This window comes from Lacerta agilis, chromosome 8, assembly GCF_009819535.1.
Source record: "Lacerta agilis isolate rLacAgi1 chromosome 8, rLacAgi1.pri, whole genome shotgun sequence".
Lineage (NCBI taxonomy): Eukaryota > Metazoa > Chordata > Lepidosauria > Squamata > Lacertidae > Lacerta > Lacerta agilis.
In genome coordinates, this window is record NC_046319.1 from 56,104,538 (window position 1) to 56,130,814 (window position 26,277).

Consider the following 26,277-nt stretch of genomic DNA (forward strand, 5'->3'; position numbering starts at 1 on the left):
AAAGCACACAGGAATCCCATGCCGAGTTCCTTCCTCCAAGAAGCACAACTTCTCCTACGAACTCCTGACATCATGATAAGGTGTGTTTTCCTGCTACAGAACATTGGCCGCCCTTGGCAGCAGTTGAGCAGGGCTAAGTTATGAAGAACGTGTCTGAAAGGTTGCCATTTTCAGTGTCAGCCCCATGTTTGTTTGTTTTATATAACATGTTGCTTCAGCCTCCTCAATGGATGGTTTCTGCCATGTTTCAAAAATCTGCCAAATTCATTTGATCAGAGAAGATTGCCAGACAAATGCAATTACAATGAACAACAATGCCCCCTTCATACCATCCTCAGCTCTCTTGAAAACTATTGTTTGTCTTCCAACCGTTTGGTTGATCACCAGGAATCATAAGATATAAAACCTTTTTTGGGGAGGGGGGAGAAGAACCCTAGTAGTAGTTTGTTCCACCACCCATGTGAATTTCCCACATGCCTGGGCAAAGCTGTCTAGAAAAACCCAGTCTTTGGTGTCGTTTCATCATTCTGTAACTGGACGCCATTTCCATTTCAGGATTGGGCCTCCAAGAATGATGGACCTTACTGAGCAGTTCTAGAAAGGTCTTCACAAAATCACAGCAGCCATTTTCTTTACTTCGTTCCCTGTGGTTTGGACTGACTCCTCTGTTTGTGAGGGCATCCCCTGGCAGACTTGAGATTCCTTCTTTTCTTCTATATGTCAGCCAGGCTGAGGTAAAGCAATGGGAATATGGAGTGGCTAGGAACGAAACTATGGGAGTGTTTACGAGAGACAACGTGTATTAGGCTGTGAGGCTTGATTATTTTTGTGTGGTCTCCATAAGACTGGTGTTCTTATGTGTGTGAGGAGAAGGAGCAGCTAAGGGGAGATCCCATGTAACCTGAGGCCCAAAATGGTTTGACATGAGAAGCCCACAACTCTTGCTATTACAATGGCTGCCAATTCCTCGAAAGAGGCTTGTTCCTGACCCAAACCACTGTGAAACATCAGGTCAGAGAAACCAGCACTTCTGAAATGGCTTCATTTTGAGGCACTGGTGAGGTGTACAAGATATTACTGGATATCCACAGAAAAGGAGAGGCTGATTTGTCCTCCCATACAGTTCACTGTATGGCATCAGCCACTCTTCAGGCAAAATTGACAGGGTGTTCCTTATTTGCTTCTGGTGTCTCTGCAGCAGACTTTGGGTTTTGTGTGTAGGCTAACAAAGATGCAGAGGAGCAAGGGGGTGTCAGACAAAATAACTTTCCTTGGTCCCTTCTGACAAAACCTTCCCCTCCCCAGCTGTTTCTTGAGTTCTCAAGGAGCTTCCAAAGTTTCCAAGAAGGTCATCCAAAGCCTTTTAGACATGCCCAGTGCTTCAAGAACAGTCCTAGGCCTCACACAGTCTTGTGCACACCCCAGAATGTGGTCAAGCATTGTTCTCTTCAGAGACAGACCCAATGGTGAAAAGGAGCGGTGTGGTGTTCTTTGGCTGATCCAGACCTCAGATTTGATTTTTTTTCTTTTTTTGGAGAAGAAAAAAGGTGTGGGCAACAAAAGGAAGGAAGTTCTCCCTGGTGACCTGCTGGTGCAAGGTCAGCCTCCCAAGTTCCTCACTTCTTGTGGTGCATGTCTTCCATCCCAACCCGGCCCCAGACGCCTACCACAAAGGTTTCGATCTCACACTCATTGGCCCCACGGGCAATGCGGAAGTAGCCGTCCTCTCCCCAGGCCTTGCCCCACGAATTGGCAGCAATCTGAAACCAGAGACACAAAATTGCCCACGAGATAACATTAGCCGTTAATGGTTTCCGACAAAACAGCTTTTCACATTTATACTGCGCCGTAGCATTCATACATAGCAATCTTGTTGCCATCCTTACAGCAAGCATGCAGGGCAGGTCAGTATTATCCCCATTATCTTGCACAGAGAAAAAGAGAAGCTCACCTAAGGCTGTCAAGGCGGGTTTTTAACTGGGGATTCCTGCTTTGTAACACTATCCCATAGGGGGTTCACAACAGCAACACTCATATTAAAATAAGGGTGGGGAACCTTTTCCGCTCGACAGGCCAGATCCTGAGCCCAGTGGGTCACTGACAGGTGGAGGGGGCACCCACCTCGGGGGACCCATTTATCCTTTGCAGCATGGCTTGATGCCACCCGCTACCAGCTGGTTGGTGGTGACTTCAAGCCCTGCTGGGATCGGCTACATTCCAGAGTTTCCAGTCAGTTGACTGGCATTGTCTTCAAGCCTCATTTACAGCAGCGCTTACTTGCAGACTGCGGGGCAGGAGAGATCCGGAGAAATAGATGTCTAGGATAATGAATAATTATTAAAAGGTCCCATAGTGTGCTTTGAAGGTATATGTTGCAGCCACTTGCTGAAGTTAAAACAAATTTGGGTCTGGGTCAGTGTCTCGATCGTCACCCCCACACTGAGGTTGCTCCCTGACACCCTGTTTAATGAGCATTCATCCAGATTTGTTTGTGGGGAGATTAGATGATGTTGGGTCAAGGGAGTTTTATCACACACTTTCATTTCCCCGTATTTTTCCTTATCGTGAGTCTGATTTCTTAGGGAAGCAGGTTTGTTTTGCAAGAGTTCCAAATCTCCTTTGAGCGCGCAGGCTGAATTTGCCAGGATTTGACTGAATTCCACCTGAAAACAGTGACAATCTGGAAATGCCCTGACTGGGCACCCATCTATGCCACCTTGAGCTCTATGATGGAAGACCTTAAATAAAATACCTCAAATGATCAATGCCTAAATTTATGGCAATTCCTGGTTAAGAAACAGCAGCACTCACCCAGTATTTCTGATTTGAACCATCAGGCATCTGTTCCTCTCCCCACCTGTAACACAGAATGAAAGAGACAGCTTTGTTGAGTGGCCCTCCTTATCATGTGCCCAAAGATTTCAGCCACACATTTGCACACCACCCAGGCATCTTCTGATGAAGGAAAATTAACAAATATTAGGGAAACTGCTTGCAAAAAAAGTGTATATTTGGAGTAATCGGACCAAAACGCTGATGAATTTTCATGCAGATCTTAATAATAATAATATTATGTGGAAATGTGGCAAACATTTTTAAGACTGGAAAGATAAGAAACCAAAATGAAATTTGACAGATTCTTCGGTCCATACTTACAAATGAAACTTGTGAGTGATAAATGTTTTGCCACACTTTAACTAAAATATGATAAGGCCAACAGGATGTGGGTGGTGGGGTGGGGGTGAAATATGCTTCAGAGGCAACACCCAGCGTTTGGGCCACTAGGCAGCCCTGTTTAGGGAAGTTTTTAATGTTTGATGTTTTATCATGTTTTTAATATTCTGTTGGGAGCTGCCCAGAGTGGCTGGGGAAACCCAGCCAAACGTGCGGGGTATAAATAAAATTATTATTATTATTATTATTATTATTATTATTATTATTATTATTATTATTCCCATCCCTTCTTTAACATGCCAGGAAGCTGTTTTATGACAGACTTGCTCAGTGGAACGCATTTCACAAAAAATGAAGCATTGTTGTCCAACCCCATTACAGTACATTCATCCTTCTCGTTTGAGAAGATCATAACAAGAGACCCTCTGGACACCAGCATCCTATTTTCCACGATGGGACAACCAGATGCTTCTAGGAAGCCCACAAGTAGCACATGGAGGGGAAAGCCTTCCTTGGAAACTGCCCTATACCGGCTTAGTGTTCTCTGCACTGACAGGCAGCAGCTGTCCAAGGTTTTAATGTAGGGGGCATTCCTAGTCCTAGCTGGAGATGCTGCTAGGGATTAAATTTGGGACCTTCTGCATGCAAAGCAGATGCTCTACCAGTCATTCTTGCCCAGAATCTGGAGGTTGCATATAAATATAATGTCTAGTAGCTGCTGTTACATGAATCTGTCTAGTCCCCTTATAAAGCCATCAAAGTCAGTGGCAGTACTTCATTTTGCCTGTCCGGGAGAGATGCCCAAAGTTCTTGGTCAGGTGTTAGCAAAGCAGGCTTGGTGTCCGACTGGAGGGGGTTTCCCATTTCATTCCTTACTGATTAGCTCAGAATCTGGTCTGTCATTTCCTTCTGCAAGCAGCTTGAGAAGATAAGCCCGAGTGGAAAAGACAGCATGATCTACTGGCTGGGAGCCTTCCACTTGTTCCTCCTTAGCTTGCCCCCATAGTTCACTGTTTTCCTCCACCCTAAGCAGAGGCCTTTGCCCATCTCTGAGTGTTTTGATCTCAGTGTTTGAATGGGTAACTGTGGCAACATTCTGTGTACCTGCAGTTTGTGAGTCATGTTAAAAAGACTCAAAGCATCGCCTGGTGCCAATGTTTTGTTTAGGTTTTTGCTGTATTCCCAGCTTGTTCCAATCCAGTGAGAATTCCTCGTCCCTCACACAGTATTATTATTATTATTATTATTATTATTATTATTATTATTATTATTATTTCATCCACAGCAGCTTACAAGTGAGTAGACAATTCCCTTCCCTTCGGGCTCTCAGTCTAAGGCACAACCCTCAGCACCCTTCACAAAGTACAGTTCCCAGAGGGTGGGAAGCCATGACTGTTTAAAGTGATATAAAACGGCTTAAAATGTATACTGCAGGTGATGCATTAGTTGTTTTAGCCATAACAGACTAAAAACACACACAGCAGTCTCCCCATTTCATCTGCGAAACGCTGGAGAGTCTCTTGCATCCTGTGGAATAAGTCTCTGAAGCCGTTTCAGACATGGTGAAAGAGTTCTCAGAGGGGAATCTGCTCCAGCTGTGCTCAGCTCACCCAAAGAACGACTCTTTCACCCGGCTGGCGGCTGTTTGACGTCAGAGAGAAAAGTTCTCACTTTCCCCCAAAAGAGTGGCCTTATCTGGCAGTGACTTGTTCTCAAGAGCCTCCACTCTCCCCCTGCGGGGCCTCTCTTGTTAGTTTTCCTTCCTCATTCCTCAAGCAGCAGTGAGCTGGCATGGATCAAACTCCGCTGTCCAGTCAGTGCCCACAGAATGAGGGAAAGTGGAGAGGAAGCCACGTGGCACCGCAGAGAGGAAACATGTTGAACTCCCTATGGTACCCACCATCAAACACACACAGAGAGACAGAGAGAAAGGCAGTCAGAGTAAGGTCCAAAGAGTCACAAGGCCAGGCAGTCATCAGGGGTCCAAAAAGACCCACAAGGAGGAAGGAGGAATATGAGGAAATTCTGTCCCCTTTTCCAGGTTAAAACTGTCTGTGGAGGATGTACTCTGCAACTGCTCCCCCCGCCCCACAACCCTGGGAAAAGAGAGGAGGCCTTCAGGAGCACCTTAAAAAAAAAAAAACATTATTTTTTTTCTTTACCCAAAGGTCTCCTTCATTCCTTTTTCCTGCAACTGAAGAAGAAGAAGAAGAAGAGTTTGGATTTGATATCCTGCTTTATCACTACCCGAAGGAGTCTCAAAGCGGCTAACATTCTCCTTTTCCTTTCTCCCCCACAACAAACACTCTGTGAGGTGAGTGGGGCTGAGAGACTTCAAAGAAGTGTGAGTAGCTCAAGGTCACCCAACAGCTGCATGTGGAGGAGGGGAGACACGAACCTGGTTCACCAGATTACGAGTCTACCGCTCTTAACCACTACACCACACTGGTGCCTTCTCCCAAATTCTGGGGCCAGGGCCAAGCTCGCACACCTCTCCACCAAAACATACACAGGCCACATCCATGCCATACATTCATAGCACCATGATAGCATTTTAACCAGTCATGCCTCCCCCCCAAAGGATTCTGGGAGCTGCAGTTTGTTATGGATGCTGAGAGTTGTTAGGAGGCCCCTATTGCCCCCACAGAGCTACCATCCTTAGAGTCAATCACTTTCATGCCCTGCTCTGAGGCTCTCTGAAGCTGCTGTCCACTGTTGGAAACAGAACACTCGACTGAACAGGACCTTGGCATGATCCGGTAGGACATAACATGTGAGAATACCATGCGATTGGATATTCCTGTGATCAGTAGGAAGGCAGCCCCTGAACACCTCTCCAACAACATTACCCCCTCAAGCAATCTCCCTCACCCGGTGACTTTGACGGAATGGGTGCCGTGCCGCCGGTACTGTTCTGGCTTCCCAGCTGCTACAGGCGTATGACGATAAATACCACTTCTGTACATGAAGAAGTCTTCATGCACCTCCATGATGGCTGTACAAGAAGAGAAAGGAGTTGAAGTAAGCAACAGGAAAAGGTCGACAGGCACATACCTTCCACCTCTGACATCGACTTCACCACCAACACTTTGGAGGCCTGTCTGCACTACAAACGTGTATCAGATTTATAACTCTCATGGCTTGCATAAGTGCACCCCAAAGGATCCTGATAATTGCAATCTGGCTGAGAATCCTGTTAAAGGTTCTTACACAAAGCCAGAATTTATTCAGAAGATGGAATAATTATTAAGCAAGTTTGCTGTGTGAACACACCATTTAGATTTCTATGACTTGCTGAATGTCCGCCAAGAAGCAGATGGTGCATTTCTGCACTATAGATGATGGAGCTGATCATTGGGGGGGGGACTCTATGGAGAAGTTGTGGGCCAGAAAGGATTGTGACTGGGCTTGCAGGACTTGGAAGGCTGCTGGTGGTGATACTCGTTGCTAGTAGTCTGTGGGGTTGTGTGTCTCCACTTTTGAAAGTCAGTGTGGCATTGTGAAGAGAATGCTGTACTTGAATAGGAGGGAGCAAATTAAGACCAACTGACCCTAACGCAGGGTTGTATCTAACTCCATTTTACTCAGAGCTGCTCCATTGTGATTAAGAGGCCTAGCTTAGTCTTGTTCATTCATTTTTATGGGTCTACTCTGAGTAGGACTAGCACTGGCTACAAACCATGTTCATCTATCATCATCATCATCCTACTACTACTACTACTACTACTACTACTACTACTACTACCCTTTTGAGATTTAGACCACTGGAATTAATCTATTTTTCTTTCTTTCCACCTGTAAAACTTTTGAACAGCTTTGTGGTGCTGAGCGTCCAGTGTGCCCTGCTTCAGATGACAAGGACGTGGCTTTCATAATATCCAGGTCCAGACTCAAATTAAGCCCTCCACCCCCACCCACCCAATGGCAAAACTGTTTGTATGTAGTGTTATATGTTTATCAGCACAACTCTTCCATGATTGCTGGTGCCGGTGAAATGGAGCAAACCCCTTCCATGCGTTCAAAGAACATGTGAAAGGATTACACAGGCTGCCCCCTTGCTTGCTGATGCACCCGAGAATGCCCCCCTCCAACTATGTGCATGGAGCTTCTCCATGCAAGGGGCGGGTCATGACTGGATCTCTGATCATAGGGTCTCTTCCCACATGTGATGAATGCACCGGTGGCAGAGGAACACACCATCCCCTATTAATGCATGTGGGTTTTCTTCTGTCTTACACCACTGTCGCAGAAATCTCAGTCATAGAGATCTGTGAACCATTGAAATCCAGAGTCCAACTCCCTCGAGCTTAATCATTGATAATTTCCTAAAGGAGGGTCCGTCTTGATTGTGCCTATCCTAAAAATCACAAACCGATTTCTACTGGGTTTTTATCTCTTGAGGGTTACAGGAGCAGTGCAGGTTGCTATGACAGAGGCATTTTTTTGTACAAAATGTGGAAATGCAACATTTTTGGGGAGCTAGCTTCCTGTTCTCATCTTTGTGTCTTCCATACTGGGCACCACAGTGCTGTAAATAATTATTTCTACACTAGGCTGGCAGTGGGGATGAGACTATCAAGTCTATGCCCTCTTTCTGGCCAGGACATGGCACTGGAGCAAATTAAGAATGCCCATGGACCTCTAAGGTTTAAATTCTCAGATAGACTGCTCTTCCTCAAAGTGCTTTGTGGAAAAGCTCTGTAGCTACAAATCTCTCAGTTTTTTTTCCTGGGGGAGACCCATAGCTCACCTTGCACTGGTCCGTTTTCCATTAACTCCTTCATGATCTCTTTCTCCTGCAAGCAGACGGAAGAGTATCAAGGCATTTTACAAACATATGATAAACAGCTTTAAAAACCCCATAAAAAGAAGGATACTTTGCAAAATTTCCTCCCAATATTCTCCACCATTTTTGATGGCAGATCCCACCGACAGCACCCCAGAACAATGCATAGGCTAGGACTTGGTGGAAGATGCAAAAGGTGGTCAGGCTGCCAGCATAGTTGATGGTGAAGCTGCACCTTGCAGCAAGAAAAGACTGCTTTGTGACAAAAGAAAGAAAATCCGCTACTGCAACTTTTAAGAGTGATCCCCACCACAAATAAAGTACTGGGTCCCTGCTCGCCCCCACCACAAATACAGATGTACCCATCAATAGGATAGAGGATTTAAAGAGGCCATTTGTGCACAGCTCTAGCTTGAAAGCCCTGCCCAGAACGATCAGCTGTGCTCAGCCCAACTTTTACAGCACTCACGTTAGAGGAGAGGCGATACGCAGGGGTGGACTGGAAGATCTCATTGGAGTCCGTCCATGGGTTGGGGCAGCGTGCTGTGGCTTGTCTCTTGCCCCGGCCTGTGGAGCGGCTATGCATCATGCAAGGGGTTGCAGGAGGGGTGCTGTCTTTTTCCTGGCTGGTGAAAGGGTAGCATTCATCCGTCACCACTCTGGAAGACCGAATTGGGGGGCGGGGAGTGAAAGAAGGAAAGTGAGAGATTTTGTAGGTAAATGAACGGCTTATTTGGAGACTTGCTCACTACCAAGGGTGATGTTAAGAACATGGTCTGCATGTACCTTAAAAAAAAAAAAAAAAAAACCCTCTAACTAGGAGTCACCCAGGATGGGGAAGTATTGGAAACATGAGCAGGGAGGTGATTATTTAACCCTCCCCTCCTATAGAAATGGAAGGGGGAAGGGATTTCTTCCCCATCAGGAACACAGCATAGAGGGAAACAGTTTAAGAACACCTTCCCCATGTGTCATTGTCCTGATCTTCCACCCCTTGCCCCCACAAAGCTGCAGTTATATAGATAGATAGATAGATAGATAGATAGATAGATACAAGCAATGCCAAGCCATGTGCCTAATGCCATGGGTTGTTCGGCTTTAAGTCTTTACATGCAACTCCTTCAAGGCAACTTCCATTCCCACCCTCCCTTCCCCACACCTGCCATCCCCCACTAGTTATACTGATACTTTTCCCAGTCATCAAGGGAATAAGTATCCCAGCCCCCCAAGCCCCATAACAAGGCCAGACCAGTATTGCCTAGCAGTTTTCAAGACATGTGACAAGGAGAGTAATGGAGGCTGATCTTCAGCGAAAGACAATATGTACATAGGAAATTGCCTTATTCAGAGTCAGGCCACAGGTCCATCTAGTCTAGCTCATTAGACAGTAATATGCCAAGGAACTGTTCTATCATTTAACTTTGTTTCTTTCCCCATGACTGCTCTTGTGTGCATTTTTTGGGGGGAGGGATACTTATTCCATGCAAGCTGGTGGTGAAACACCCCATGCAGACTCAGTGTGCAGCGGATGTAAACTCCCCAGGATCTTCTGCAATGCACTGGGCTTCCATGGTAGATATATGTAGAGGTGGAAAGTCTGAATGTCACAGTTCTCTAATTTAACAGCCTGCTGTAAAATGACGATGCCTGAACATTTGAGTTTAAGTCAAATTCAGCATATGATCCCTTTGTTCTTTCTACCTTCATGGACTCATGGCTGAGCCAGAACTGGGGGCCTGGCAGAATCTGGGAGATCCAAAAGGGTTCTGGAAAGCCTCCAGTGCTACACTTGACCATGCCACATTTGCACATAGACCTTTTCTGTCCCGTGCAGGTCAACGACCTCATCAACTTGCATTGCTATGCCAGGCTCCATTTCTGAATGTGACAAAGTGGACTTTTCTGCACAAACTCACCCTCTCCTGCGCAGGAACCACCAGGCCCCATCAATTCGGCCCCTGCTACAGCCTTGCTGGTTGCGAGTGTTGCAGGAAAGGAGGTTCTGGGGCGATAAGGCGGGAGTCATGTGTCCCATGGAGTGGATGGAGATCCTGTCTGAGGCCACCGCTGGTGAGAAGACACATGTGGTTAGAAGTCTGGAGAGCTAGTAATGAGGATGAAGCCGGTTTATTGAATCCTAGGAGCATTAGCATTGTGCTACAGTAGCATACAGTTGATTCAGCTCTCCTACTTGGATTTTCAAAGCATACGTAATCTCCAGATTTAGGGAGGAGAAAGTGAGGGGCAGCAGTAGTTGGAAGAGAACGCCGGATGGATGACGGCGCACTAAAGGGGGCACCAGGGATTCACAATCTGCATCAAAGATGAGGTATGGCTGGCCCCTCTATGTGTGAGAAACAGCTTGTACAGGGAAGTCTAGGGCGTTGCTTGAAAGAAGTGATGCCCTCTCAACAACTGCTGTTCCCAGAGTCCCTAAGCACCTGTACAATGGGAGGAAGAGGCAACAGAGTGTCACAGCAGGAGGGTGGGAAAGCACCGTGATAATAATCAGGGACACGGACATGCCAGGAATGTTGGAAAGGAGCCAGTACTGCTATTAAGATTTACAGGCCTCTGAAGATGTGTGAGTCAATGAATGATACCCATTCCCAGAGCACCTAGAAGAACTGGCAGTAGATTGCCAGGTACAGAAAACATCTGAATGGGAAGTAGAGCATCAGGAAGGTAGCAGAAGACACGCCCTCTCCCTGCTCCATCATTGTTATGGCGCATTCTTTCCACCTGTGAGTTGAGGTACCTGCAGTAGAAAAGGCCCAGGATCCAGCACAGTTGCCCTGGTCCAGCGGCTCATGGATCATTCCAGCCCACTTCTCAGCAGCGTTGAAATGGGAAGGCAGCACCTCACTGGTGTCCATATTCATCTACAGAAGAGGAGAAAGCAGGAGAAGGAAGTCACTAGGGAGCAGGGAAATGTACCCAGGATTCACAGTGGAAACAGCAACAGGAATCAGGCCAGGGATATTCATATCTTGCAACAGGCTTGCCTCGGTTCCTGCTTCAAGATACTCCCCGAGGCACAATGGTTGGTTCTCCTGCTCCAATTTAGTGCTAAAGAAGAGGTTTTCCGGGGGAAAGTAGCAGGGCAAAGGCAAAGCCGCCCAGACCTGTATCTAGACAGCATGGGACAAGCAGAAAAGCTCTTGAACCCCATGCTTTCTAGGACAGGTGAACTAAGCGGAACAAGCCCTGAGAAAGAGTCAAGAAACCAGAATACAAGCTGTGTAAAACTTCCTGCCCTTTCCTGCATCTTCCTCTCCCAGCTTACATAACCTTGAGAGTTCCCACGTTGCTCAGTCACAAAGCAACAAGAGCAAGAGCAAAAATTGCTCAGGCTTGGAATCCTGTCCTGTTCTGTTGACGGACAGCTTGTGCTCGTAGCCCAACAGACAAGGTCTCGTTGCTACCCTTGCTGGAAAAGTGGGGCCTTCAGTCCAGCCTGGCCTCTTCCCTTTCCTTGTTCTAAAAAGAGAGCAGAGATCTGGGGGCCAACCTGGCTTGATTCCTCTGACATTTCAGCTGGCTTCCTTTGGTCTGGTGTTTGCTTTAGGGGAGCAGATTACGTCAGGGATAATGCACTGCTGAATCAGCAGCCTCTGCTGATGTCCTGAGGGGCTGCAGTGGCCTTCCCAGGAGTGGGAAAGAACAACACAGCCAGAAAAAGAAAGGACATGTGTCCCCTCCCCTTGAAACCACCCTCATCCGGAGGACTGAAACTGCTGAAGCAGCTCAGTTTGTTTGCAAACATCTCCAGGTCCCCTAAGTCTCTGGATTGTTTTGTAGATTGTATGATTAATGGTGTATTTGTAATGTTCTATTATGTTCCATTATGTTAGTGTTATTTATTGTTTGTAAACTGGTTTGGGATTCATCTGAATGAAAAGCGACATAGAAGTACAATAAATCAAATAATACCCTTCTCTTAACAAAGTCACATATCTTCCCTCTTTTCCCCACAAAAAGTGCAAGTGACCTCCCTCTTATAATGTAGATCATGGGTAGGGAAACTAAGGTCCGGGGGCTGGATCTGGCCCAATCGCCTTCTAAATCCAGCCCACGGACAGTCCGGGAATCAGCGTGTTTTTACACGAGTAGAATGTGTCCTCTCAGGTGGGCACCATTGTCATTATAAGTGATCAAGGGAGAAGCTCATGGTGAGTTCCGGCACCACTTTTCCTAGAAAAATAGCACTGATTGTAAGCCTTCCTGATTTAGAGCTCAGCATTCCAGGCCATCCTCATTACTGCCACTGTAAGGACTGGATGCCTGACTAGATGGGCTTTTGGCCTGATCCAGCAGACTCTCCATGTTTTCTCTCCCCCCCCTTTTTTTAATTACCATCAACAGGTAACAAAAACAGGCTTGAAACTGACCTCTCAGAAGTTCAGAGCTCTCAGAGCTACGAGCCTGAAATCTGTCTCTTGTCCCTTCTGACACAACTGGGAAAATTATACACATGTTCTTTTGTATTTAATTTTACACCGTCCTGTGCTCAGAAATGCAGAGGAAGAAAACTCCCAGGCTTTGGAATGAAGAAGCTCAGAAGCCTTTCTGGATCATATACCAAGTGAGACTTACATCGAGTTCATTCATGTTCATGACAGCAGTGGGGGGTTTGATGGTGCCAAGTCGATACTGGATGCCCTCCTCTAGCGTCATGCCCCAGAACTGGCTGTAGTTGGAGGCTCTCCAGCTAAAGAAAGATGGAAGAGACTCCATTGAGAAGATGAACCTTAGCTCAGGGAGACCCTGAGTGATCCATTAGAGAGGGTGCCAGCATTCAGAACTAACCAGCTACCTTGGTAAGAAAACACCACCGGTTCATAGTTATTGGATATATGACAAGCCAGCTCCCTTTCCTCTTGGCATTCTTCCTTGACTTGAAACTGGCATGCAATTTAAAGGGAGACTATGCCTGCTCAGTCTGCCCAGGAAGGGTGAGAACCCCCCAATTCTCAAAGAAACTAATTGATTGCTGTGGTGTTTTGAAGAACTGGAATGTAATATAAAACAATAATAATCAGTTCTAATTCTGAATATGGTGCCCCTGTGCCAACAGAACTGGAGCCAAACAGGACCACTGAGAAACAAAATGGAGGCATTGGTATGCTCAGCTGAATACTGAGGTATGCAGCTTTCTGAACACTGGTGTCCCATTACATAATGGACATATAAGCACCATTTTATATCAGATATATACTGACCAGCACATGTATCTTATATGTTTCCAGCTTCTATCCAGAACAGACCACAAAAACCACTGTCTGCACTCTGCCATCAAGCTCTGTGATACAACCACATCTGTTTTAACCCATTGGATAGAGACTCACAACTGGAATTCCTTATTAGACTACAAACACTTGGAGATTTTATTGCAATCAAGCTGTATATAAATGTTGCTAAACAAATCAATACAGTACACACACACAAACCACAAAGTGAAAATGCAGATCAGCAAAGCCAGACTGGTACTCAGAAAGGACTTATTATACAACAGGCCTAGATAACACGGCTTGCTGTTACTTGTAAAGGTAAAGGGACCCCTAACCATTAGGTCCAGTCACGGACAACTCTAGGGTTGCGGCGCTCATCTCGCTTTTTTGGCCGAGGGAGGCGGCGTACAGCTTCCGGGTCATGTGGCCAGCATGACTAAGCCGCTTCTGGCGAACCAGAGCAGAGCACAGAAATGCCGTTTACCTTCCCACCGGAGCGGTACTTATTTATCTACTTGCACTTTGACATGCTTTCGAGCTTCTAGGTTGGCAGGAGCAGGGACCGAGCAACAGGAGCTCACCCCATCGTGGGGATTCAAACCGCTGACCTTCTGATCGGCAAGCCCTAGGCTCTGTGGTTTAACCCACAGTGCCACCCGCGTCCCAAGGTTGTTACTTGTAGTTCCCAGCTAAATCCACTCCAAGGAGCTACAGCCCATCCTGGACAAAGGTACCTCCCTCTCACTGGCCTTGGGTGGTCGGTCTTAATTACAGACACATCCTCAAGCTAGCACAGCTCCTCACCAAGAATAATAGGCCACAGACACAAACACAGGGACCAGATCCTGCAACAGACCCAGGTTCCAATCCTGTCTCCACAGCTCCTCAGAAAACACTACTGCAGATCCTAATATTGTCAACCAGAATGTCAAGGGGACACCAACCAGATCAACTTACACGGCAGCAATCTCTTGTTTGCCAGTGATGCCTTTGTGCATCCTAAATAAGACCAACAGAACAACCACCGTGCAAAAAGCATAAATGGACATAAACTTGACACTTGAAATAGCAATTTTTTGGGGGGGGGGGAAGCACCAACAACTGTGGGGGAGCATTTCAATGTACTTGGACACTCTGCCATGAACCTTGTTCTTGAACAAAGGAACTTCAAAAGAAAACTGAAGCATGAAACCAATGAATCACAATTTTTCAAGAGGTACCATTTTTCAAGAGGCCCAAGTCTACTAGCTGCCTTAAATCAGGATAATGGATTGACTCTTTAGGTGAGCTTGGGGGACAATATCCATGAGGGTCCTAGCTTGGGTTTCACAGACCCCTGGGCCACTCACCTCAGGTGCAGTATCAGGAACTTGTTCCAGGCCCTGAGCTAGTGCTACAACATCTCCAGATCCAGCCAACCTATCCTTTTATGCAAAAGTACTTCTTCTTACCCATAATTCCCTCTGTTGACGGCATCTATCATATCCCCATTGATGAGGCAAGCATGGTTTTCACAGGACCATCGCCCATTTCCTTCGCAAGTGCTGAGAAGAGAAGACATGGGAAACATTAGATATACGAAGCTATGGAAGGGTGGTGAGCTAGTAGCCAAAGGGAGATACTTCCAAAAGTCTAGATCTAGCAGTGGCCTGTGAGGTGGTGTAGAGCCGCCCTCCTGACACCAGCTTTGCTGATGCTTACCTGGATGCAGTGAGCTTGGGCAGAATGGTGATGCCATTGGGGCTGGACAGGCCCACTGGCAGAGCCAATCCAACACACTCCCTTTGGTGTGCCCAAGCAACTTCAACCTCGCCGCCAACCTGTTTTACACCAGAGGTTGCCAATAGCACCCACCAAGGTCTTCCCTGGCAGACCACCTTGCAGCTTAAACTGAGCAACTCAGCAGAGAGCAGGATAGAATTCTTCGTTTTTGTTACAAAGGCCTAGTGAGCACTGAGCCTTGTGGAACCAGGTGCAGATCACCTGAGAATCAAATTCATAACAGTACAAAGGAGATAGGTGATGAACCAGGGCGGACCACAGCACAGATATAACAGAGGCAGTTCTAACTTCTATAGGAACCTAGGAAGCTGCCTTAAACTGAGTCAGAAAATCTAGCTCAGTGTTGCCTACACTGATTGGCAGTGGCTCTCCAGGATTTAAAATAGAGGATATTCTCAGCCCTGCCTGGAGACACCAGGGATTGAATCTGGGACATTTTGCAGGCAAAGTAGATGCTCTACCACTTAACTACAGCCTTGCCTTCTACCTTCCCTCACAAGACTTTCCCCCCCATCATCTTGGCCCTCTTTGCTGCTGCTTTTGAAGGTGCTCCAGCATGTCTACATCCAAATTCAAAGTGCAGAACCTACAAAAAGACACAGAGCTCAAAGTGAGATCCGACTAGTGCTAAGAGCTTTATTTGCTTATTGGAACAGGTTCCTTTATTAAAGAAAGCTTGAGATTCTGAGGATGCTGGAAGTAGAAAGGCTGTAGCTCGGCGGCAGGACATCTGCTTTGCATGCAGAATGTCCCAGGTTAAATTCCCAGGATCTGCAGGTGGAGCTGGGGGAGACCACTCTGAAATCCTGGAAAGCCACTGTTAGACAGTTGAGTTGGATGGACACAATGGTCTGACACCCAAAACCAACCTCCCAAAACCAACCAACCTCCCTCCCTCCCTCCCTCCCTCCCTCCCTCTCTCTCTCTCTCTCTCTCTCTCTCTCTCTCTCTCTCTCTCTGTGTGTGTGTGTGCTTAGACCAAGCTCCCCCTGCACATGGTGTATATCCAGGCCTGCTGCAAACACACTGCTAGCACAAGGTGCCCTAATCCCTTTCACGAAGCCTTCAGGAAACACAGTGGCCTTGCTGACGAGGAGCCAATTCCAACATTAGCTATGCTTCATAGAACGCTTGGCATTTTCTCTCAGCCAAAAGGCACTTTAAAAAGCAACAACAATCCTTTCCCCCACCCCCTTCCCCATCCTGAAGGCAGAAAAGGTTTTGTCCTTTTACGGACCTGCCTGGCAGCAACACTCTCCCCTTAAAGTCTGCATCCTGCCAGGGCCCGCTGAGCAGTTAACTGGAGCTCAGTTGGGACTCTCTGTTTAACCCTCATCTTCCCTTTGCCTTTCAGACCACAAGGACAGCTTTGTTGCTGCTGGATCTGGTCAAAGGCCCATTGAGTCCAGCACCATGTTCTCAACGCCATGGTGAACATAATAACAAAAGGGGGAAAGAGTCTGCTAGACCAGGCCAAGGACCCATCTAGTTCAGCATCCTATTCTCAGAGCGGCCAACAAGATGCCCATGGGAAGCCTAGAAACAGGACCTGAGCACAACAGCACTCTCCCCACTTCTGACTACCAGCAACTGGTATTAAGAAGCATTACTACCTCAAACCATGGAGACAGAGGCTAATAGCCACTTACAGCTTTCTCCTCCATGAATTTGTCTAATTCTCTTTTAAAGCTATCTTAGTTGGTGGCTATCACTGTCTCCTGGGGCAGTGAGTTCCATAGCTTAACCATGCTCTGTGTGTATTGTGTTTACACAAAACAACAACAACAACAACAATTGTTGTTGTTGTTGTTTTATTTGCATCTGGCCCTTCTGACTGTGTTGCCCCAGCCGCTCTGGGTGGCTTCCAACAAATACAAAAGCATAATCAAGCATCTTCATTCATCCAGCTTATTTCAATGCATTTCCCTGTCACTTTTCTAACTGCAAAAGTCCATACACGTTTTTAAAGCAGATTTGTTGTTGTGCGGATTTGTTAAGCAGTACAAACTGAAAGCTCTAGCATGTGCTCAAATTCCTTCTGCCAAATGCTGACAGTCTGAAGGGAACCTTTGGCAGCGAGACTGAAAAAAATGCTTCTGTGATCAAAGAGCCCAACTTACCAGAAGTTGCAATTATCTCTGTAGGTTGAGCCTGTTGGAAACTTGTGTCCATTACGGATGCAGCCTGGAAAAGAGGGAACAAGGATAAAACTGGGATGGGAAACTGGGTGCATATGGATCCATATAGATAGCAAGAAGGCTTGCATTTTGGTAGAGGGGCTCAACCACCCAATATCAGGATTCAGTGCAACTGTTTACTGCTGTGGATGCTGGGAAAGCAATATTTAGGTAGGCTGATTGCTTGTACTAATAGCCCAGATGTCATGCTTATATTGCATTATATTTATTGTACACTTGTATTTGAATTTATCATACAGTACTTTACTGTATTTTTCTTTTCTATTTTGTCCATCACTTGGACAAAAAGCATTTGGGCCAAAAAGCAGTATGTATGCATGCATCCATGTACACACACACACACACACACACACACCAGCCATAACCAATAGGAACCAGCAATGGGGGATAGACTCCTGATTTCTGGGAATCTCTCTCCAGCTTTTGGAATGCAACGCCCATCAGAGTTTGGGAAGGCAAGATTCTGCTCCAGCTAGTGGGAGGCGCAGCAGAGAAATGGTTTGGGAACCAGTTGCACAGTTTCAAACCAGCTAAAATCAGATAGAGAAGAAAGAGAAAGAGCTGAGAGCACTGCTTGGGTGTAGCTGCTGGTGTTTATGGGCGTCTGTTAACCCCTGCCATGCTCTGATTGTATACTGTAAACACATCAAATATTACAAAAGACATAATTAAGCCTTCAGGGCTTTATCATCCGAGCTAAACCCTGTAGCACATTTCTTGTAATTTCTCACTAAAATATTTCTCACTAAAATAAGGCATGCTGGGGGAACCGACACACTGATGCAGCCTGGCTTAATTACGTACCACTCCCTGGTTCTGGAGCAACAATAACTTACTGTTTAGAAGCTTCTCTCCCTCCATAAATGTACATGGAAAGTATGGGATAAATTCTACCCTTTTAACCTTTCCAGAGTACAAAAGGCTGGTTGAAGCTTGCAAAGGTTGAACTGTATAAAATCTCACTGTGTTCAGTAGAGTCCGCACTCCTGCTCTGAGGGTTTGGATCGAGAGCTCAGGGTCAAAGTTTGATTAATTCAAGGCTCGGCGAAGGCTGGAGCATGTTTCAAATGCCATTTTCCAAGTCGGGCTTGGAAAATGTGAAGGGAGGGGCAAACCCTAGCTCATAAGAAGACAGGAAGAGCCTGCTAGTGGCCCATTGGATGTACAGAATGCACAGAACTTTTCAAGTTGTGTAGGGAGGGGCAAGAGGCAGGTTTCAGGCATGTAATTCTGCTCCGTGAACCCCGAAACTCCTGTGCAGTTACCCCTCTGCCTTCTGAGAAGTCAGTTTCAAGAAGATACGTTTTACCTGTTGGCAGTAATGTACAGAAACGTCATAATATACAAAGAGCCCTGCTGGACCAGGCCGCCAAGGACCTCTTCTCACAGTGGCCAGTCAGGTGCCTACAGGGAGCCTCCAAGCAGGACCTGCACAGCTTCCAGAAACTGGTATAAGCCTAGTTTTTCAGCACATTTTTTGTGCTGAAAAAGCTGCCCTCGGTTTATACTTGAGTGAGGCGGGCGGTGGGGGCAGCAAGAAAGAAGCCCTTTCTCTCCGCTCGTGCTGCCACCCACTCTCCCCAGTTAACCATTCCTTAAGAAGCGTACAAGAACGGTGGTTATTTACTCTCCCCAGGCAGCTTGTTCCATTCCTGAACTGCTCGCATAAATGCAAACTTGGCAAAGGAGGAAGAGAAAGGAGCAGCCCAAAGGGCTGCTTTCGGGCTGCTCGTTCCTCCTCCTCCTCCACAGCGGCAAAGGTGAACCGGCTTATACTTGAGTCAATAAGCTTTCCCAGGTTTTTGTAGGAAAATTAGGTGCCTCGGTTTATATTCGGGTCGGCTTATACTCGGGTATATACGGTATTCAGGGGCATGCTGCCTTTGACAGTGGAGGTGGAACAATGTGAATGTGATAATGCATGATCTTGTGGCAGTAACAGAAGGTGGTGTTCCTGAATAGCTTGCAAGTCAGGAAGCCCTCCTTTGAGAAGGTTGTCTCTGCCATGAATTCAGCAGCATCCCCAATGCCCTGGAGAATGGCTATCTCTCAGTGTAGGCAGTACTGTACTAGAGGGGTAAATGACCAGAAGGCAGGACATCTGATTTGCAAATCATTTATTATTATTATTATTATTATTATTATTCACTTCAAGGAGAGCAGGGGATGTCCCTGGTCTATAACCCTGACAGCCATTGCCAGTCAGTGAGGACAAGGCTGAGCTAGATGGACCAATGGTCTGGCTCAGCATAGTTGCCTCCTACATCTCAGGATAAGGTACCTCCCAGTGTGAAAAATAGCAATAAACATGACAATTTATCAGAGTATGCCCAAAGTGCTTTTTTTTTCACCACTGCAGGGGCGGGGAGTGGAATAGTCCATGCACACCAAAACTTGAGAGTGTGGAATTGGTTTCCCGGCTAGGGTTTAGCACTGCTCTTTTTAGAAATTAACTGCTTGGGGCGGGGAGAAAATTTAGCCCAAAATGAAAATTTCTATTTCCCCTTTGGATTCAGCTTTGATGGGGTTAAACGTCTTATTTCAGAGGGAAGCCAGAGCCCTGGGGGAAGCTGAAGGCATTCCCCAGCAGCAGCAGCCCTTCTATGAGACGCTCAAGAGAAAGGCGCCTATTGTTTTTAAGCAAGGATGGAAGGGGAAATCACATTTTCCTTAAAGGGGGTCAAGGGGATTTTGCAGCTGCTGCGGAAGCATCCCTACTGGGACTCTGGGGACTGCGATTGTGCCAAAGGCATTTTCGCATGACACATCTAGTAGAGGCAGATTTAAGGACCCCAACACTGACGTCTTCAGCATGTGGGGTGGGGGGAATGGGAGAATCCCAATAATAATAAATCCACACATTTAATCATAAGGCTGGTCTTTCCCAGATCAATCCAGTGGAACATTACAACAGCAGCCAGCTAGATTCCTCTGGCATCCTAATTATTTTATCTGTGAGCCTCCTTGAGTCCTAGTCTAGGGGAAAGGTAGGATGATGGTGATGATGATTTGGCCCCAACACTGGGCACTCCAAAATGCACTGCTTCCTCTCTGGCTATCTTCTCCAAAGTGGTGGTGCTGGCAGAGCCTGAAGGGAGCTGTGGACCAAAATATCTGGAGGGCATTTGGTTGATGAATTTGGCCTATCCCCTTCCAGGAATTTTTCTCTAATTCCGTATTAAAGTCACCCAAAGTTTTTTTAAAAAAAGTCATTACTACAACTTGTGGCAGCGAGTTCCACAATTAAATGCAGGTTGCATGAAGAAGTGCTGCTTTCTATGCCGGCTTCCACAACAGACATTTACCATAGAGTTATTGTTCTTTCTTCATCTTTTTTTTTTTTTTTTACAATGCATCCACATGATGTCATTATCAAAGCACTGCCAGCCTGTGTTTCACCTGTGCTCTGTTTTCTGCAGCATTTTTTTTTCAGACTGCAGGAAATCCAGTTTGGGAAGGAAGGATCAGAAGAGTAGAACAAACTCAGCCTTTCTCATCTACAACTACTGGGCATGGTTTGGATGCGTTTAGTGATGAACACCATCTATATCTTTTTGTCTTTTTATAAAAAAGAAAAAAGAAAACCCACAATGGTTATTAAACAAAAAAGCATTTTAGTGCAGATTTTAACCTGTGCCTCTCCAACTGACATCCTGTTAGCTTCATTAAAATGCATCATTAGCATCATTTTTAAAAATGTTGTAATTGCACAGTGGTGCCTTAAAAAAACTTTTTAAAATGATTTTTTAAATTGATCTGGATGGTTTTTATTTTTATCCTTAGCTAGAGGGCTAAGTCACATCCAATAGTCCAGTGGAAACAAAGTACAATGTGTATACAATGAAAGCGCCACAATCCCTGAAAATGTAGAAAATCTGTTGCAATTCCACATGCAGCTTATAGTGAAAGAGCAATACTTGGGTAGTGCTAGGAAATTGCAAAGCAGCCCACTTCTGTAGCCCCCTCCTCTCCCCTCTGACTCACCTCCAGTGCTATGTATTATATCTACCCATCAATCAGGCAATCCACCCCACAGGTAACCCACCTTTCTGCACAACAAACGGAGGTTCGATGCCCAAACAGTACTCCCAGAAATCGGGGCAGCAGTCAGAGACAGTGCGGTTGCAGAAGAGGTCGCAGTAGCAGATGGTGTCCAGGTATGGCACTGTGCAGCCATCATCCCTCCCGGGGCAGCAAGCATTACGGCGTTCGCAGTAAGAGCCTCCTGCATCCCGGATCCCCCGCTCATGCAATCCTGGGGCCAGCTCCCTCCGCGTACGAGATGCCCGGATAGCAAGGGCCTCGTCTGCCAACAGCACGGTGGCCAAGAGAGTCCAGAAGGCCTTCATTTTCATTCTGTTTGATCTTCTGGGATCTGCAGGTCCTGGAGAACAATGAAAAGATGTAGAATCACACAGAGGACTCGATCTCCCTTTTACACTATGTGGAGCTTGGTTGGATAACATACCAACTCGTGCACCCCATAAAATGATGCTGAAAGTGACTTACAATACAAAACCAAAACACAACGTAAAAAACTAAAGTGACCTGTTCAGTGAAATAACATCAAGGACAATACTTTCCCCCAGCAGAACAGAGTTTCCGGAACTCTGACCCAAATCCTCCAAAAGAGCACCCCAAAGTGCAGTCGCAATCGTGCCCCTGAAGGCAGACACTCACACCAGGCACCAGCAGCCCTTCCCATTGATGTTCTCCCTGGGTTGCTCTGCACCCTGCCTGGCCTGACAGTCAGTCCCCTCCATGAAACATGCAGGAATGTGCAGGAACCTCAGGAGCAATTTTGCAGGTGAGGGTGGGCAGTGTTCAACATTCAAACAGGATCCTCCACTTCAGCTGGCAACTCAAGAGATCCTCTGAAGAAATCCCACGGGTCTCACCAGCATGCTTCCCTCACTGGAAGATGGTGTTCAGCTTGACCTTCAGGTATCCAGGAACACAGGGCTGGCCCAGCCAGAGCACAGTAATCGTGTCTCTTACATCCTCTGATATATCTGTCCCAGCCATTTTCCCTGAGCCCAGGCTTTCCTAGCCAGGAATGTAACTCGGGACATTTTCCTGTTTACGCTGACTTCAGGATGGAAAAAGAAAGCAAAAGGGTACAGCCTTGAACTCATGAACTGAGCAGCTGAAAGCAGCCGATCAAATGAGGAGGGGAGAGCACTGGGCGTTCTTCCAGGCTGGCTTTTACTGCAGGACAGAGGCACCTCATTTTTGTACCATCCTCAAAACGTGATGCCAGCCTGAATTCCGTCTGCCCCAACCTCCAATTTAATTCAGATTTAATGAATTTCTGGGGGTAATCTGATAAGGGCTTTGGGTTATTTCTTAAGATACCTGTTGCCAATGATGCATTTGGAATATGAAGCTAGAACTCCAAAGTAACCATTTCTGAACTGTGATTGAAGTTCAAAGTTTCTCAAAAAAGAAATTGTAGGAAGGATGAGCCCCCTCACCTCTCATGTTAGAAAGACTGAATGCTGGTGTCTGCTGTGCCCTGAAAGAGGAAGACGGCCTCTGCCCCGTTCTTATTCCTTCTCTGGCATCTCCCCTGTGCCCTCCCATCTCATGGCCACCTGGGATTAAGAAGGCACCTTCTATGATCTCAGACTTCAGCAATGCAATAAGTTTTCTACTCTCAGCAGCAGCAATCTCAAGAGGAGGGCGGCTCAAGGTCAGAAGGCAAGGAAGGAATCTGGGCTTCTCCCCCCACCCCACACCTCTGCCTTGCTCTTCCAGATGCTAGGAAGTGGTGGGGCGTCATTTTGATTAACTGTCACCTTCTGACCTCAGTCGGCAAAGCCCACGGAAACACACAGTGCGGCTCATCAATCTGAGGAGGTGGAGCGTTCAAGAACGGTTCTCGTCTCGTGCAAGGCAGGGAATCTGGGCTTGCGCCTGTTGGTGTGCGGCTTATCTCCCTTTGAACTGTGGTGTTTGTTATGTGACTGTACAACTATGGGGGTTTTCCAGCCCAGAGGCGGCTGCATTTCAAGTGGAAGAGGATTTTTTTTAAAAAAAGAGTTCTTTTGTTTTCTTTTTGTTTGTTTTGTTTGTTTTGTTTTAGTAGTGATGGGAAAAGATCTCCAAAAGACGTAACTGCAAAACAGGAGAACTTTTTGTGCCCACTTTACAAGAGCACAGTTTACACAGTACACATAACACAATGTGCAACAGTTCCAGTCACTTCCACATCCCTCCTAGCGACACGGGATGAGTGGCACCCACACCCTAGTTCCCCACCCCAAACACAAACATTAGCAGCATGTTCTAAATTTCACAGACAGTTATTAAATATAACCTTTCCTGGTGCACCTTTATTTAAACACACTGCTGATAAGGGAGTCCACACAAACACTCGGGACTGGGGGCCTTCCCTGGCAATCAGAACACTCCCCCCTGCTCAGACAAAACTCTTCTTCACTAGCTAAACACAGGAAGGAGAAGGACTTCTTAAACTTCATCAATTAAATTAAAATAGAATAGAATAATTAGGGTTTCTTAAACCAGAATCCCACCCTTTATTTTGTGATGCACCAGGCTCCCCTTCCCTTCCCCAGATGCCTTAGATGTGGGGGAGGCTTGAGGAGGGGGGGGGGGTTAGAGAGGATATGTACTGAAAAAATTCCTTCTCACTTAGCAAATTCTTTATACGGGTCTTTTAAGAGATCTCCAGGATATCTGACTAACTCGTTGCATTTTTATCCCACCCTTCTTCCCAAAAAGCTCAAGTGGGTGAGTGTACATAGTTCTCTCTTCAGCTTTAATCCTTACAACAATCCTGTGAGGTAGGCTAGGTGGGCGCAAAGCCGACCAGTGATCTTTGTGGCTGGACAAGGATTTGAACCCAGCTCTCCTCAGTCTGACACTAACTATGACAGCACCCTGGTTTTCTTGATCCACAGACTTCTGCACCCTGACCATTGTTTAGGAAGCTTTTAGATGACAGAACTCAAGGTGGCATGCCTGTGGTTCCAAGGTGGTCAGCCATCCAAGGCATTGACTAGACCCAGAGCTGCTTAGCTTCAGCAAGGTAGTGTCCTCAGATGCCTTTAGACTGTACCCTGGACCTTGATCCCAGGGATGGGTGACCTGATGCCCTCCAGATGTTGTTAGACTCTGATCTGGAACCTTGATAGAAATATGCTTAGCATTTTCCTTTGTCGCTTCAATTATATCATGGTTGCCTAATGATGGACCCCTCGATTGTTGCTCTCACCTGTGCATGTAAGCATGGTCTTAGTAAGTTGGCAACCCTAGTAAGCAGAAGCACCAAGGCCAACTTGTGCATTTGGCAACCTACGGGTAGCAAATCAATGACATTCATGCACATGATACATTCACATATAATGCTTTTTTAAAAAAATGCACCAACCCTCTTTATTCCATTCTATCCTGCATTCCACCCCACCCATTTTTCTGTGATAGACCTTTCGGGTGGTCAGTCAGATATGATGGGAGTTGGGGTCTGAAGGGCCACGAAGGAACATAGACCAAATCAGACCTTTGTCCACCTAGCTCAGTATTGCACACACTGGCTGGCAGCTCTCTTCAGACAGGGGACATCCCCAGCCCTATGTGGAGATGCTGCGGGATTGCCGCGGTTGAACCCAAGACCTTCTGCATGCAAAGCAGATGCTCTCCCACGCCCTGCAACCCGCACGTTTCCTCATCCCTGCCCTACTCCACGTTTCACACCTGGCCGTGTAACACTTACCCCACCAGCTTCCCAGCCTGAGGTCCAAACCTGGAAACGAGGTTCAGAGGAGCCTCAACAGGAGAAGGAGAACAGCCTCGCCTTCCTGCCCCGGTGATGCTCAGGCTCTGGCCAAGTTGGATTGCTTTTCACCCGGAGAGGAGCAGCCGAAGGGAAGGGCGGCGGCATACCAGAGAGGCTGATCCCCTGAAGAATCAGTCGCGCAGGAGAAGGCGCGGGCTTCGTGGACCTGAAGGGGGTGTGAGATGCAGCTCTGGCGCTCGCGGGCAGCAGGCAGGAAAAGTCCCTGGCAGCGGCGGCAGGAGCGGGCGGACGTCTCTCTCGCACTGCTGCCCGGGGATTCAAGCGCCTCTTATGTATGCTTCCCAGCCCACCAGCTCCCTCGATCCAGTCCCGGCAACCAAGCCCGCCGCCTGCCTCTCTGGCCCGCCCAGCTTTACGCAGGGGCAGCGCGGAGGACCCTTCTGGGGTGGGGCGTGCAGTGATAGTCTTGCCTAGTGGTGAGAGACGCAGCGCTAGGAAGGGACATTCCCCCTCCCTCCCTTCCTCCCTCCCCCCCCTTTTTAAAAAAAAAAAACGGTCGGCTTTTAAAGCCTCTTTTTTATCGTTATTTTTAATGAACCTCTTATCCTGTTATGTAAGCGACTTAGAGCTAGTTGTTGATTAAGCCTAACACAGTTGATTTAAAAATAATAATAAATCATTCATTCAATGATTTCTCAAAGAAATTCTCCAAGCAAGCAGTGTGCACGTCAGGTTTTACGCAAAGCAGGACGAAAATACACAAACCAACTAGAAACAGATAGAATCACTGAAAACAGTTATAAAATCAGTAAAACTTTAAAGCAAAGTATACCTAAAATATGCAGCTGAATGGGTTTGTTGAAACAGAAAAGTTTTCAGCAGGCAGCTAAAACAGTATGGTGAGTGCACCTGCCTCATGTCAACAGGCAGGGAGTTCCAGACTTGCTAAAGAAATACTCATTCCTTTATACAAACATTTGCACTCACTTGCACCTCTGGAGGGGATTTAAGCATGGCATAAGCACCACACTAAAATAAATAGCTTTAAAACAACAACACAAGGTTCTAGTCCCTGTGACTGCAAACATGAGAGGGAGTCCTCTTTGAATTTCAGAAGCAAGCATAAATAAATATTGCTGGACTTTCACGGTTCCAGTCATCTTTGACGGTTGGGCTTGCTGGCTAGGGCATGATAGGAATGCAGCAGCATCTGGAAAGCTACAGATTATCTTCTTGTTGTTGGAGTGTTGGGTTTAAACCTGGGAGATCCCAGTGCACATCCCTGCATAGCCAGAAAACTTACAGTACTGTGCTTGGTGAACTCAGGACAAAACCTTTCTATCTAGC

General features: G+C 46.7%; 1 protein-coding gene across 1 annotated transcript; it reads right to left on the bottom strand.

Annotated features, from left to right (window-relative positions):
* Positions 1–201: 201 nt before the first annotated feature.
* On the bottom strand, positions 202–25,310 carry TINAGL1 (tubulointerstitial nephritis antigen like 1). The gene is made up of 12 exons (XM_033157655.1): positions 24,907–25,310; positions 21,217–21,555; positions 17,094–17,157; positions 14,643–14,735; positions 12,557–12,671; positions 10,719–10,842; positions 9,877–10,027; positions 8,430–8,619; positions 7,925–7,970; positions 6,046–6,169; positions 2,812–2,857; positions 202–1,760 (listed from the first exon to the last, which is right to left on the bottom strand). Exons 2-12 carry the CDS (start codon positions 21,524–21,526, stop codon positions 1,617–1,619), a joined length of 1,407 nt encoding a protein of 468 aa, XP_033013546.1. The 5' UTR covers positions 21,527–21,555; positions 24,907–25,310; the 3' UTR covers positions 202–1,616.
* Positions 25,311–26,277: the final 967 nt, after the last annotated feature.